The sequence below is a fragment of the Periplaneta americana genome, chromosome 11 (genome assembly GCF_040183065.1).
Source record: "Periplaneta americana isolate PAMFEO1 chromosome 11, P.americana_PAMFEO1_priV1, whole genome shotgun sequence".
Taxonomy (NCBI): Eukaryota; Metazoa; Arthropoda; class Insecta; order Blattodea; family Blattidae; genus Periplaneta; species Periplaneta americana.
Window position 1 is genome coordinate 118,026,623 of NC_091127.1, and position 15,348 is coordinate 118,041,970.

Below are 15,348 nucleotides of genomic sequence, written 5' to 3' on the forward strand. Positions count from 1 at the left end.
TATTAATATTATTTTATTATTACTATTATTATTAGTTTTGTATTGTTCCTGCATTGCTGCCATTTTCATATTTGCTATTGTTCTTATACAGGTTGAGTAGAAGAAAAGGCCTTATGGTCTCAACAACTCTGCCAATATAAATAAATAAATAAATAAATAAATAAATAAATAAATAAATAAATAAATAAATAAATAAATAAATAAACAAATAAACAAATAAACAAAAGTCAAATAAATAAATAAACAAACAAAAAATCAAATAAATAAATAAATAAATTCATAAATAAAATTACAGTCGGAGTTACTGGTAATGGTTATACAACTCCATTTTGATAAATCCTGACCTAGGTAATTTTGACTTTAATAAATTTAAGGAAAAAATAAACAACTTATTTAGTATTCACATTCCTACTTTCTTTTTTATTTTTATTAATTTCTATATATTATACATTCATTCCAACTTATGTTCTGTTCTTGACTTGATTCTCTACTTTTATTTTCGTAATTATCCCTATTTTGTAATAATTGTACTGGTTTTATAATTTTATTGAAACTTTGTTATGTTTCATTTAGTACAAAATAGAAACTGCTCCCGAACACGAGCTTGCTCAAACGAGTGTACGCTACGTCCATAATATGTATTTATTTTTATTGAATGTAGCAATGAATACTAAATATTTCTTCGAAATATGTATTAAACTTATATAGCTTTCGCGTGTTAAATATTATATCATCGGGTTGACTAGTTTCAGTCTGTTATGGGCCATCTTCTTGAGTTCTAAAGATGGCCCAGTATAGGCTGTAACTAGTCAAACAGGTAAAGTACTATAATATTATTTTAATATGCGAAAGCTATATAATACATATTACGAAGCGATATAGTGTTAAAACTTGTGTAATCAAGATGTATACACTAAATATTTAGTAAATATAATTTTCAAGAGTCTATATGAATTAGACAAATCTTAATCTCACAGTTTTGTATGCACGTGGCCCGCCGAAGTGGTGTGCAATTTGAAAATGGGTCACAGTTCTGCCATCTATCCGGAGTATGCCGAACCCGAATCACGCAAGTGAAGTGGGTAGGCATTGGAAAAACACACACACAGTTTTGTATGCATTTTGTTAGATATAAATCTCGCAATTTCTGTGTAAGATTAGGCAGACTTAATTATCACATCTGCGTATGATTGAATAGTCTATATTTAATTTTCAAAATTTATATACAGTTTGAGAAGCTACAATTCTGTGGCCGGGAGGAAAATGGTCTTAAGTCAATTTTTTTGTGAAAATAAGATTTTTATATATTCTGAAAGCGGAAACAATTCTCTATAATCTGGTAAAACTGCTAAAGTCAAATAAGACTCCTGACTGGATTTATAGAGCGTCCTAAGTACTTTCTGAATTGAGCACACACAGAATAAAGGACTTAAGTATATTTAATACTTTATTCCTTACAAACCATCACATGTTTACTTTCCATGCTTCCCTATTAAAAAGGTGTAATTTGTATTTTAGCCATTTTATCACATACTGATGCCCTTTCCTTTTAAAACTTTAAGCACCAGGGTAAACAGTCCTATAATTGTTTAAGACCCATTTTGTATTCCTAATAATTTACATTTCTCATTTATTTTGACATGAAAAAGGTCTATGTTTAATATTCCCTTCTACTCAGTCTGGCTCCTAGTCTTAAAAGAGCTTAAGTGCGGCTATTTTTGGAAATAATCAAGAAAATTGTTAAATGAGCAACATTATCTATTTTAGAAGAAATATAAACAAATAATATCCAGGAAAAACTTTTTAATTAAAAAAAACTCTGTGATTGACACCAATTTCAATCTTTCTACTGCATTCCTGAAAAGCATGAAATTTTTACCCAAGACCTTTTTCCTCCCGGCCACAGAATTATTATCACATTTCCTACAAAAGTTTACGCAGTTCTAATTGATAATCTGTTTTCTGTTTCCAGTGACGGACGCAAGTGGCCGCTATGCTTCTCAGTTCTTCTTCGGCAACGACTTTTGGCTTGGCTCATATTCGTTGTGTGCAGAACTGGAGTTACGGGACACGAACCCAGATCCTCCTCCTTTCAAAGTGGGCTTCAACGTGGTGAGGCTGAAAGTGGCTCTGTCGTCGAAATTTACACCCAAGGTAAACTTTGTTACTATTTAAATGAAACCTAGAGAAAAAGTCTTACACATTTGTCGAAATACGCCCGTCTTACACAGTATGTGCATGGTAGGAATACAATATAGTTCTACCGCTGAAGATCTGCATTCCAAGTCCTTTGCCGCGAGAAAGAGAAAACTAGCGTGCTAGGGCTTTGTAAGCATGCGCAAACTAACTTTCTACCCTCGCCAACTGTTGTAAGAGAGTGCCAGTTTCTTTATGAACAGCTGGTGAACACGTCGAAGTTTAAGAATTTATAATTTAGTCCTGTATTTGCACCTTTAAAAGAATTTATAAGAATTAGGATAGTTAACTAATATAGGCTTACTCGTATTCAGGGGCGGCCCGTCATTATGTGCTACAGTGCTACAGCACAATGATAATTTTTTCTCAAATAATGTATTTGTAATACCATAGTATTTGATCTGTCATTTGACAATTTTTTTTTTAATTTATTGAGTATGCCCCAACGAGTATAACTCATATGTAGGGGCCAAACAAGAACACATACCGTACATACATTATACAATGTAATTGAAAAGTCATGAAACTATAGTCTGAGAAAAACAAACAATAACACAAGAATTTATGAAAAAAAGAAAGGAAAGTAAGAACAAATAGTAAGATAACAAAGTTTTGGGCACAAAGAAGAAAAAGTTTGAAACCATAAAATAAATAAATCAACTGAGAATTAAAATAAATTATCTTCCCAAAAACGTATTTTTAAACAATTCTTAAAACACCGGCAATTTGGTAAAAGTCTATATTCTAAAGGAAGTTGGTTAAAAGTTGTTATTAAAAATGGTTAAGTCCTTTCGTTCCATAAGTTACTGAGCTATGCTGAGAAAAATATATATTGTCTTTTTGTCTTGTTAAATAAGTATGTATATCTTTATTAAACTGAAATATAATATTACTATGTATTAAATTGTTAATTACTTTGTACATGAAAATAGCAGCACCTAATTTGATAATTGATTCAACTGGTAGAACGAAAGAAAATTGATATAGATATTTAACTGAAGTCAAATAATGAAAACCCAATAAATTTCTTAAAGCTCTATTTTGAATAATTTGTAAAGGTCTCAAAGCAGTTTTCTTATTATATCCCCAAATAAATGACATATACATTAAATGAGAATGGATTAAAGCATAATATACATTCAAGAGACAAGATATAGGCGTGATTATGTTCATGACGCGTTGTAGAGTGTTTAGTCTTCGCTCTTCGGTGCCTCAAGGGGTTCGTTGTGCTACTCAGAACTCCACATGAGAACGCAGAAAATAATTATGCGCATGTGCGAAGCTGAAATCACTGATTGGCTATTTTTACGCGGGAAAGTGATGTAGTCAGCTTCAGCACGACACAGCTTGGAGATTACAAAAGTAAAGCGTAACGAAAGAATGCTTGTTTGTGGAAGAACCACAGTCTAGTACAACGATCATCAGCACAGAGCACCCTGGGGCTAGCGTTTTTTACCCGCGGAGAACATTATGATGCATCAGTACCTGCTAGCGGGTATGCTCTCTATCTCTTCCTGCTGCACGACGAGGCACACGGGACGGCTCCGCTTACCCTTTACCCATTTCAGCGAGTGCTGACGACCATGGTCTAGTATATAGTCACGAAGCACAATACGTAGAAAATATGCATCCATAGATAGTTGCTAACCACTAGGATCGCTACTATCGCCTTATCACAGACAATGCGAAATAGTACCTGCACAGTCTATTGTTTCTAGTACCCTGAACAACTCAAGCTTCGTGACTGTATATACTAAACTGTGGGAAAAACTCTGAACTATTTACAATGTATTTGGTAATTAAAGTATTCGACAGCTGCTGCCATCTACCTGTTTGAGGTTCCTCCTGAATCAGCCAGCAAGCGATGGAAAATGGAATCCCAGAAAATTGAAGCCAATGAAATATATGTCCGTATAATTCAGGATGCTACTCACCGTTTCCAGTCTTTAAGCTACATAGACGCAACAAAATTGTTAAACAGCAACATTTTTTACAATTTTTCGCATAATTTTCCTGAACATGAACTTGAAGTTGCTTTCAACAGCTATACTATACTGAACAAAAGAGTGTTAAAGACACAACTTGGAGTTCTATACGGAAGCCCCGACTTCTGAAATGTACAGTAGATGGCTGTTAAATTGTTATAATATATGTAGTCTCTAACAATTTACAGGTTCCATTCTGTGAAGTAACGAAATATTTTGGTTACAACACCAATGACCACTGCTGAGCCAGAAAGATGTTTTTCTTGCTTGAAACGCTTAAAAACGTTTTTAAGGAACACTATGTCCCAGGATCGCCTCACTGCTCTTGCAATACTTCATTAAAAAAGAGTATGATGTCCAAGATGGAGGGGTTTAACACCAGGGTAATTGACAAGTTCTGCAGTAGGAAGGAACGTCGTATGGACTTCATATTTCGCCACTAGGCGAGTCTCAAATTACGATGAATGCATATAAGTGCATACAATAGGCCGCTATAGAGCTTACAGCACACTCATTATTTTTACCATCAGCCGCTACTGCTCGTATTTTTTATTAATTTAGTTCATGTTTACGGTACGTAAAAGTTAAAGTTTCTGAACGTTAATGCTTCATTTTAAGTAATAATAGGAGATTGGTCCTCCAGCTGGGGGTTGGGCGAAGGGCTAACAACATATCACCGTAAAAAAGAGCTTGTTACGAAACCCCAACATAAGCCTCGGAATAAGAATAAAAATTGGAAATTTATCCCTTGGAAAGGTGGAAAAATTCAAGTACCTTGGAGCAACAGCAACAATAAATGACACTCGAGAGGAAATTAAACGCAGAATAAATATAGAAAATGTCCTATTATTCAGTTCAGAATCTTATCATCCAATCTGCTCTCAATAAAGCTGAAAGTAAGAAATGATACAACAGTTATATTACAGGGTCTTCTATATGGCTGTGAAACTTGGACTATCACTTTGAGAGATGAACAGCGATTAAAGGTATTTGAGAATAAGGTTCTTAGGAAAGTATTTGGGGCTAAAAGGGATGAAGTTACAAGATAATGGAGAAAGTTACACAACGTAGAACTGCACTGACTGTATTCTTCACCTAACATAATTAGAGACATTAAATCCAGACGTTTGCTATGGGCAGGACATGTAGCACGTATGGGTGAATCCAGAAATGCATATAGTGTGTTAGTTGGAAGACATGAAGGAAAAAAGACCTCTAGGGAGTCTGAGATATAGATGGGGGAAAAAATTAAAACGGATTTGAGGAAGGTGGAATATGATGCTAGGGACTGGATTAATCTTGCTCAGGATAGAGACTGATGGCGGGCTTATGTGAATGCGGGAATGAACCTCCGGATTGCTTAAACGCCATTTGTAAGTAAGAACCGGTAATTAAGGGAATGAATTTTAAATTTATTTTGCTTTTTATGGAAGTAATTTTTTTTATTTTTAGTAGGTTATTTTACGACGCTGTATCAACATCTTAGGTTATTTAGCGTCCGAATGAAATGAAGGTGATAATGCCGATGAAATGAGTCCGGGGTCCAGCACCGAAAGTTACTCAGCATTTGCTCATATTGGATTGAGAGAAAACCCCGGAATAAACCTCAACCAGGTAACTTGCCCCGACCGGAAATCGAACTCGGGCCACCTATTTTCGCGGCTAGACGCGCTAACCGTTACTCCATAGGTGTGGACGTATGGAAGTAAATCAGCAATATTTGTTTATAAATTTGTTTTAGACTTTATATACCAAATTCCTGAAAAAATTATTTCATTGAGTAATCTAAAGGTTTATAAGTATAGATAAATTTTGATAATTCTTTTCTGAAGCAAAATTAAAGATTACTGTCGATTTTGTCAATCCTCTCCAAGCTAATATACGTACTGAATTACAAATTGAAACAGAGCTAAGTACACTGTTCGTAAGACATACAGTAAACAGGTAAATGAAAACGTAGAATAGAACATTTGTGGATTGCTTTACGCAATCTGTTACACAGAAAGGAGACATGCTTGTCCTATTTTAAACATTGGTCTAATATCTAAATATTTAACTCAAGACGTGGCATAGGTGACAAATTATGTATTGTATTGGTATTACTAATTACCGGTTGATTTACTTTTAATATTGTTCAAGGCAGAGTAATGTTGATGAAAATGGTATTCATTTTGTTTTAGAAAGAATTACACTAGATTCTGAAATAAAACCATGTAACAACTTTAAATATCTCGAGATAATAATAAGTTGTGTGGGGTAAATGTGGTAAAGATGTGGAAAATAGAATTACAATGGGCAAGCAAGCAACGAAAACACTTCATGGGATACTATAAAACAAAAATATTAGGCAAGAAACAAAAAAGAGAATATTCCATAATATTGTGGAAAATATCATGCTATATAGAGTAGAAATGTGGCCTCTTAAAAGACTAAAGACAAACAATAGAGTTGTTGAAATGACTACATGAGGAGATGTTTGCAACTAACATGAAGAGGCAGAATACGAAATGATCAATTTGGACAAGAATGGGGGTTATATGTTCAATATCCAAAACATCAGAAAATAGAGCACTGAAGTAATATGGACTACAGATGAAGAACGATCGAGAAAACGAGACTAACAGCGCCCGCAAAGCCTGCAATGTTGTATTATGTCGCGTCCTTGACGTGAAAACTGGTTGTGAGTCTTCCGAGACTTGATATTGATCACCTCCCGAAGTCAGTAGTTTTATCTACTTTGGCAACTGTTTTATATATATATATATATATATATATATATATATATATATATATATATGTGTGTGTGTGTGTGTGTGTGTGTGTGTGTACAAACAATCAAGTAGCCTATTTGAAACATCTCTACCTTTCAGTGTATAATAATCTGTTCCCCAGTCTTTATTTAATTACTAGGCCCTTATTAAAAGGCTAGGGATTTTCTTTTCATATATGTTTAAGATCAAGTGTGCAATTTCAAGTAAAAAGATATTAGTATCATGTTTTATGTTTCTTGGAAATTCAAATTTATTTGATAATTGTTTTTATTTATTTATATAACCATAGATAATATCATATAATAGAACCAGAACATTTTGATAACTAAGGTACTGTTCTGTTTGGTCTTTTTGTCTCATTTAAACATTTATGTTATTTATTTCAATCATGTATGTTATTCAGAGTTACGAAATCTTTCCATGCCGACCAAACGCTATTTCGAGAATGACGAGCCGAGACTCGAAAGACAAATGCGGCGAACACAGCAAGCGAGAGCGGTAGTTAGTTTTGTTCAACTCTAGTACGGACATATCCAACGCCTACCGCAATATAGATGGCCAAAGAAAATTATAAAATGGTCCCTAGCAATGAAAAGGAGAAGAGGTAGGCCGACTTTGCAGTGGAAAGTATACATGAACACAGCCATGGATGAAAGGGACCTGGTACCTGGTAATTGGAATGACCGAGATCTGTGAAGTCTGAAAACGGCGAGCTCCTGAGAGCAGAAATGTCGACGAAGAGAAGGAAGAATAAGAATAAGAAGAAAGAATCGTCTATTTCGAAGCCTAAGAACTATTGTCTCCGACATTATGTTTTTGGTCATCCCAATCTTGTTTTTCAGGGTTATAGATCTACTGAATCTGACACATTCAGCATGATTTCTCTCTTGATTTTCTGCAGATATATTATACTACGAATTCAAGCCAAGTCAAATCAAACCGATTTACTTGGTCGACGGCACTGTGTAGTTGGGAGGTATATTTCACATATCGGCGAAACTCTGTATATCGGTTTACACAAAGCTAACGAGGGTTTGGGCCAGCGACGAATTTTCAGGGGAGCCAAAGGAGGCCGTGCCTCCCCTAATATTGACCAGAACACAATATGATAGTATATTCCAGCTAAATTAAGATCACAGATTAGTTATAGCAAATGACGAACATTTTTCCTTTTATATTAATTTTACTATTCACTACGACTAAGATGTAAGTTACGTCAAGTCGACCACATCTAGCTGGTGATGCCCGCTCGCTGTACTGTAGATAGTGCAAATAATTCGTACCATAAAATAACAGATAGCTCTGTAACCTGTATAGTCGACATCTAGCAGCCTGCAGTGTCTATGCGAGAGCGGGAGAGAGGAGGCATCTACATCACTCTGCTCCCCGGTAACCATGACAACAGCAGTTCAACCAATAAGATAGCTGGTTAGCGGAGTATTTGAACTTAACTAGAACGCGCGAGGGGAGCCGAATTTGGAGACGTCCTACCTACCGCTGACAACTGTACTGCTTATAGTCACAGCTGATTTCGGCTGTATTGGGAAGTTCTCTATCTTTCTATCTTCTTAATTTTAGAAAATTTAGTCACGTGTTGTTAGTTTTCTCTCCCTGCGTAAAAGTTTTCTTTTATGTTAGTAGATTTTTCTCTCGTTTGCGGGTGTACCTGTTATTTTTTTCTTTTATGTTACGAGATATATTTATTTGTACAGTATATTAAATATATCGAGAATTTAGAAAGAAATGCAGATTTGTCTCTAGCTTCTTCTAATAGCAGTTGTTCAGTATGATGTGACCTAATTGATCGGTTTGCAAAGAAAGAGGATCGTCAAGTGAATTTGCTGTAAAATTAGACTATGTAACACTAATGAGCAAGCCCCGGGTTCTTAGGTTCGAATCACTTTTGTTGCTATCTTGTTACTCTCGAAATATTGCTTTTCTTATTCGTTTTATGTAGCAACGAGTAAGATTCTTAAATTTAATATGACCTAAAAAGATCTAATTCGTAGGTTAGAACTTAAAATATCCTAAGGATAAATAAATCATATCAGGAGCACTACTTAAATGAGTGGTTTGCGGGTGTAATAATTTAATAAAGATACAGTGTTGTAAACATAATGGACTATTGATATGTATTAATATTGGTAAATAGTTCCATAAAACATTCCATCATCACCATGTGAATCATCAGGCTACTTTTTAGATTTATAATGTTAGGCCTATAATAACGGATATTTGAATGTAACTCTAAGAGTATTGTAATATATTAACAGTATCCCCGTAAAATCATATAAATTCCTAAACATAGGATTTACAATCCTTAAAAAAATCCTGAAACATAGATTGGAAAACCTAATTTCAGTTTCTTAAAACCTATAAATTGTGCGCTTGGTAATGAGGTACGTTACATGCCTTCTATTTTAATACATGTACGCCAGATCCAGGAAACGATTGGAAGAGATGCTGAACGATTTATGAGAAGAAAGCATGGCAGTAGGCCTAACAATGAACACCAGCAAAACCAAAGTACTTACTAACGACGCAGAAGGGCAGATGATCGTCAACAATGCGAACATCGAATTTGTCATGCAATACATTTACCTTGGCCAGACCATATCATTTCAGAACAGCATGGATAAAGAAATCGATAGACGAATAGCATCAGCATGGAAAAAGTTTTGGGGTCTGTCCATCCTATTGGACAAGAGCCAGAAATTGCAAAACAAGAGGCAGATCTTCAACAGCTGCATTGCACCTGTACTTCTATAAGGGGCGCAATCCTGGTCACTCACAAAGAAACAGGCATTAAAGTTAGGAAGATGTCAAAGAAGAATGGAAAGGAAAATACTCGGAATAAGCCTGAAGGACAGAATCAGAAACGAAGAAGTACGGCGACGAAGCGGCGTAGAGGACGTGGTCACACTAGCTAATTGGATGAAATGGCGCTGGGGAGGACACGTGGTACGAATGCAACCTACCAGATGGGCACACACGGCGACACTGTCGGATCCAAGAATTGGCTGGAGAAACCGTGGACGACCGAAAACCAGATGGGGGGACGAGTTCAAGTTGCAGCTAGGAGGACTGTGGAGCAGAATAGGACGCCAAAGAGCACGGTGAAAGGACGCAGTCAACCAACTTTGGGCGGCAGCAACAACCAGGGCTAGTGAAATTGTGGACAAAAAAAAGCTAGGAATGTAAATAGACCATCAGGTCGGCTCTTTTGATGGTCAAGACTCGAGCCATCCCTGCCCAAGCAGAAGGCCTTGCCCCACTGGGGATTTACGGCTTTTATTATTATTATTATTATTATTATTATTATTATTATTATTATTAGTAGTAGTATAATCCAAACTCTCATCAGTCACGTCTTGGTCTTCTCAACTTTCAAACCCACCGTCCGCCACTGGTTTGAATATATGCACCATATAGCCCCACCTAACATAAAAATACCATAAAAAGTCTAGAAATCTTGAGATCAATATAACGAAAGCCAATTTCATTTCTCTGGCATTAAATTATGATAATTATTAGCTTCAGCTTGAACCTAGACGCCTTTCGTGACAAACTCCGGCATATGATGACTGTAATTAATCTCTCGAACTGTCGCTGTGCAGCGCTGTGTTAAATAAGAAAGCTGTAATAAAGCAGAAGAGACATGCTTTCAGCGTTGCATAAAGTCAAGATTTAGTGTCCATTGTATTGCTGCAATGAACTAGTTGTACCAGCAACTTAACCGCGTCACCACGGTTGTAAATAAACACAAAAGGGGAACAAGGGTAAAGTTAATTACAGAAAGTAAGCTCCATTTCGATTAGTTCTGCTATTGAAACTAAAAGTAGAAATCTTGTTTCATCTCCCTTGAGTTATAGATGATTTGTCCTCATTTATCTATTGGGGGTATAAATTCTTTAATATTGCAATGAACCTATTTTCTGTCTAGCTTCCCTTTAGTATGCATATCAATAAAGTTGTACAGTGACATCAAAAACCTTTTCCTTGCATTTTTAACTACAGTATGTCCTTATTGTACCTATGCAGTGTCACTCCTTAGCATAGCGAATACTGTCCATCTGCATGTGGATAGAGCAGGCCTGCACAAGATTTCCACTCTCCGAGCCGGCTCGCAGCTCATGAGCGGAATGCAGATATTAGCTGCGCTCTGTATAAGGGTGGACTGGAAGAAGGGGTGATCTCGTACAAAATGTACACAAAAGCAATTACTATTACGAGTGCTTATGAAATGAATTCCCGTTCAGTGTTTGCAAAACTATCTTGGACTATTATTAATTAATTAATAAATATTTATTTTACAGAAATAATAGAAATTCTATAGCTGCTTCAATGTACAATATCATTTTGTTATATTTTTATTTATCAGTACATCAAAATGAGGTTTTATGCTGTTGGCAGCTGAAAGGAACAGTAGCCTACTGATCGTAATGAAACATCAATTACAGATGTTCGATGTCTGCCTTTATTAAAGTTGATTATAGAAAACAGTTGCTCAAAAATAGCCTATAAATGTTGAGCGAAACATAGCAATCATTTTCACAGCCAGCCTGTGTAGTCGTGGATATTATTGCTAATGTTTAGTCTTGTAAAACTCAACCAAGCTAGTAGTAGTATTCAAACGATCTTTAGCCCTTAGGTCACATTGAAGATCAATAAGTTCGAGCTGTAAGTCGTTAAAAGTTATGTTCCGTCTTTTAGGGCCATATTCATAGACATTTTTAGCGCGGGTTTTCGGTGGATTATCAGCATTTTTCGTATTCATAAACCAGTGTTAGCGATAGGATATGATTTGAATTCTGTACTAGTAACCAGTAGATAGCCGGGGCTAGCTTAGTACGCTCGTAGCGAAATGTCTATGAATAGCACCCTTAGATTCCTCCATACTGTACTGTAGCAGTAGGTAAGCAACGTGAAACAGTTACTGAGAATAGACCTACACACTGCACTCCACTAGATATCTGTGTGGTCGTTTCCCTCTCCTCTACCTATAGTAAGTCTATGTCATTCTGACGTATCTTCCTCTCCGTTTCGGCGAGCGGTAAACACGGCTCTCCCGCTCCGAAGGAGCGTGCGCGCTCGTTGAGTGCTGTTTGTGCAGGTATGCAGCATGCGGCCGTAGGTATGATGAAAGTATACGATGAGCAAAAGGTATGTCGCTAATATTGGAATAAAAATGCTGTGATACAGTGAGCCATTAAGAAATCAACAAAACACATTTTATTTTATGTTAGCAAAATCCACAAATACTTACGTCTGGAGAAACCGAAAAAACTATGTGCCTAAAACCGACATGTGAATATGAAATAAAAGTTCAGCATAATTACATAAACAATCAAAATGAATCTCCCGAGATTTAGATTTGAAGAGTCCACTGCAAGAATGATGGATGTCACTTTCTTGTCGAAAATGAACCAAGATTGTCAATGCATAGCTTAAGACATATAGAATGTACATAGAGAGTCATTTTGCAGTAATGATCGGAAAATCTCAGTTAAGCTTTGAGCGCTGAACATTTCAAACTTTCAATTTCTTCTCCTGCAAAATGTATTCCAAATGACAGCCATCATTCTTGCAGTGGACTCTTCATTTAAAAATCGAGAATTAATTTAAGAATTTCGCAAGAAATGCCCATTTCTGCAGCCAATCTCTTTAAGAACTTACGAGAAATATTCGGCATTTTTTCTTTTACATTTGCAACTAAATCTTGTGTTTGTTTTGTAGCCTTTCCAACATACCTTTCCCGTTCTGTGCATACGGTTTCTATAAATTTACTAACCAAATTATTACGACATCTGCGTAAGTTTTCAGTGGTTAGCCTGCATAATCAGGAAAACGAGAAACAAACTGTTCTTCACAGTCTTCAATCTCCATCCTTGAAATATGCTTCAAAAAGAAAAGCTATCTGTTGCATAAAAAAGCAAGCATGTCTTCGAAACAGACTATACCACTCTATGTTAGGTTGGCAATAGACACACAGCAACTGAATGTTGTGCCCCTTCAGACTGCACACAGCACAGCGAGATCGTTCCGACGGTTACCTCGGTTTATAAGCACGCGCCTGCATGATATAGTCAAGAAACAAGGTACAATAAAAATGTAAGGGAAAAGTTTTTGATGTCACTGTACAAGATTGACAGAGGAGCTGAGACAGTTTTTATGAAAGATAACTCAAGAACGGACACATTTTCTGACCATCAAATAATGGACTTTTCTTTTTATTTCAAAGTTCCACCACATGTTAGTTTTAAATTTAACACAACCAAAATACATCCATAAGTCAGTCGAAAATTAGTGGCAACATCGACCGTTATTATTCAGCTCTCCTAGCGGTGACTAATGAAAGCTGGTAGTATGAGATGGAGTGGTGCCTGGTATGTGTGTTATTTATAAAATAACAGGTAATATGTATCACTTATAGACAGTGATTGTACAGGGTTGTTTCCGATCTCTGATAACGAATTTGAATGACATCATGTGCGACAGGAGTCACGACAGCTGAACTGTGGTGCGAGGTGATAGACCAGTAGTGAGTGATCTCATAGTCAGAGTGCAGGGCGACTCACAGCAGAAATTCCCAAGAAAATCGAGCCTTTTTGGGAGGGGTACATAACAACCCTTTCCAATGCCAAGTACAGTTAAATTAAAATAAAAGAAGACTGCAATAAACGAAGTTTCGTTATTTCCAAGAAAGCCATGTTCTGTGTACTTAGTAAGATAAATAAAGCTCGCATGGAATTAATTTGTATCATCTCGTGGCTTGCGGTGACTTGTGACGGGGGGTAGATTTGCTTGCTTTTTCCACTCTGGAATTAATCCCATCCGAGCTTTGCCAGTCTTATTAGGTACACACAAGATGCCTTTCTTGGAAATAACGAAACTACGTTTTTTACAGGCTCCTATGATTTTCACGTAACTGTACTTGGCATCGGAAAGAGTTGTTATGTACCCCTCCCAAAAAGGCTCGATTTTCTTGGGCATTGCTACTGTGATACACCGTGCACTCTGATTATGAAATCACTCACTACTGGTCTGTCACCTCTTGCCGCAATTTAGCTGTCGGTGTGATTCCTGACGCACATGACGTCATTAAATTTCGTTATCAGAGATCGGAAATAACCCTGTAATAATAAGAATTACATGCAACGCTCTAAGGCCAAGAAATGTAGATAAGAGCAGGACCCATTCAAAGTTATGTTTATTATTGCATATGATTATGAAAATGTATTAATCACTCATTGTGTTTCAATTGAAATGCTCGTGGATGCTACATATTAAGTCGCTTTTTAGAACACCATTTACAGCCATCAATGACCGAAGGCGTCGAAAATTCTTGAGTGCCACCCAATTGTGCTTCGAAATAGTACTCGTTGTCACGTGGCTGCTAGATCGTTAATTTACTTAACCGGCGGAACTGGTTAATCTGCAGCATCCTCCGTATTTTTCGGATACGAGTCCCTGCGACTACGACTTTCCCCTAAGATAAAAGAACCACTGAGAGGGGTACACTTTAGTAATAGACAGGGTGGAGTAAAAATATGAAGTTTATGGAATCAAAATGTAATACCAGGGAAAAGTTGTGGTGTGATATCAAAAGAACAATACAAAATATATTTTCTCTAGATTAATATTTAGAGTTGCCCCAAGAGCATCATATTTTGAAATTTTCACAAAATTTTAAGGTTCAGATTTTTAACGAGAGAACATTCTCCAGCGACTTAATCTGAACATGATACCAGGAACGTTTAAAAAATACATGTTAAAAGACTGAATAATTTTGGTCTCCTGTTGTTTTATCTTGAAGTGTCGCAGAAACCTCAATTTATAAGAAAATTGGGAATAATCACAAAACTCTTAGGTATGATATAATTAATATAATAAAATTAATGGAAATCCATTCTTCTTATGTTTCAGGGTATTTAAATCAGAATATCTCTAATTAATACAAGAAATCTGACCTATACTCTATTCGCAATGCCAGAGGGGCTGAACCCATCACAATTATCTATTTATCATGACGTAATGAAATATTATCTATAGGTCAAAAAAGAATCAAAATCTGACTTCATATCAAAAGAATCTACTGTTGGAGAGATTTCAGAAAGAGTTGCTATCAAAACTAAGGAAATCCAGGCAAAGGTATAAATTCCCAAAGCCAGTCATACAAGAATATTACAACTGATTCGTGCTTACCATGATCGATACACAAATTTAATGAAACCTTGTAAGAAACAACATAGTGACGATAACTAAAATGACAACATTGCAAAATTAACTATTTGCAAACCAAACTATTTGATATATGCAGTTGCAAATGCAAAAAAGACTAATACTGTAAGCCTAATTGTGATAAAGACCGCCGTGTTCCAAAACAAGAAAGAATG

At 36.1% G+C, this 15,348-nt stretch overlaps 1 protein-coding gene across 1 annotated transcript in view; it reads left to right on the forward strand.

Moving 5' to 3' along the window:
* Nucleotides 1–15,348, forward strand: part of LOC138709270 (nose resistant to fluoxetine protein 6-like) — a 135,136-nt gene that overhangs the window by 65,421 nt on the left and 54,367 nt on the right. Inside the window, exon 2 of the mRNA XM_069839928.1 lies at nucleotides 1,973–2,154. Within this exon, the coding sequence (XP_069696029.1) occupies nucleotides 1,973–2,154 (182 nt within the window). The remainder of the gene's footprint in view (nucleotides 1–1,972; nucleotides 2,155–15,348) is intronic.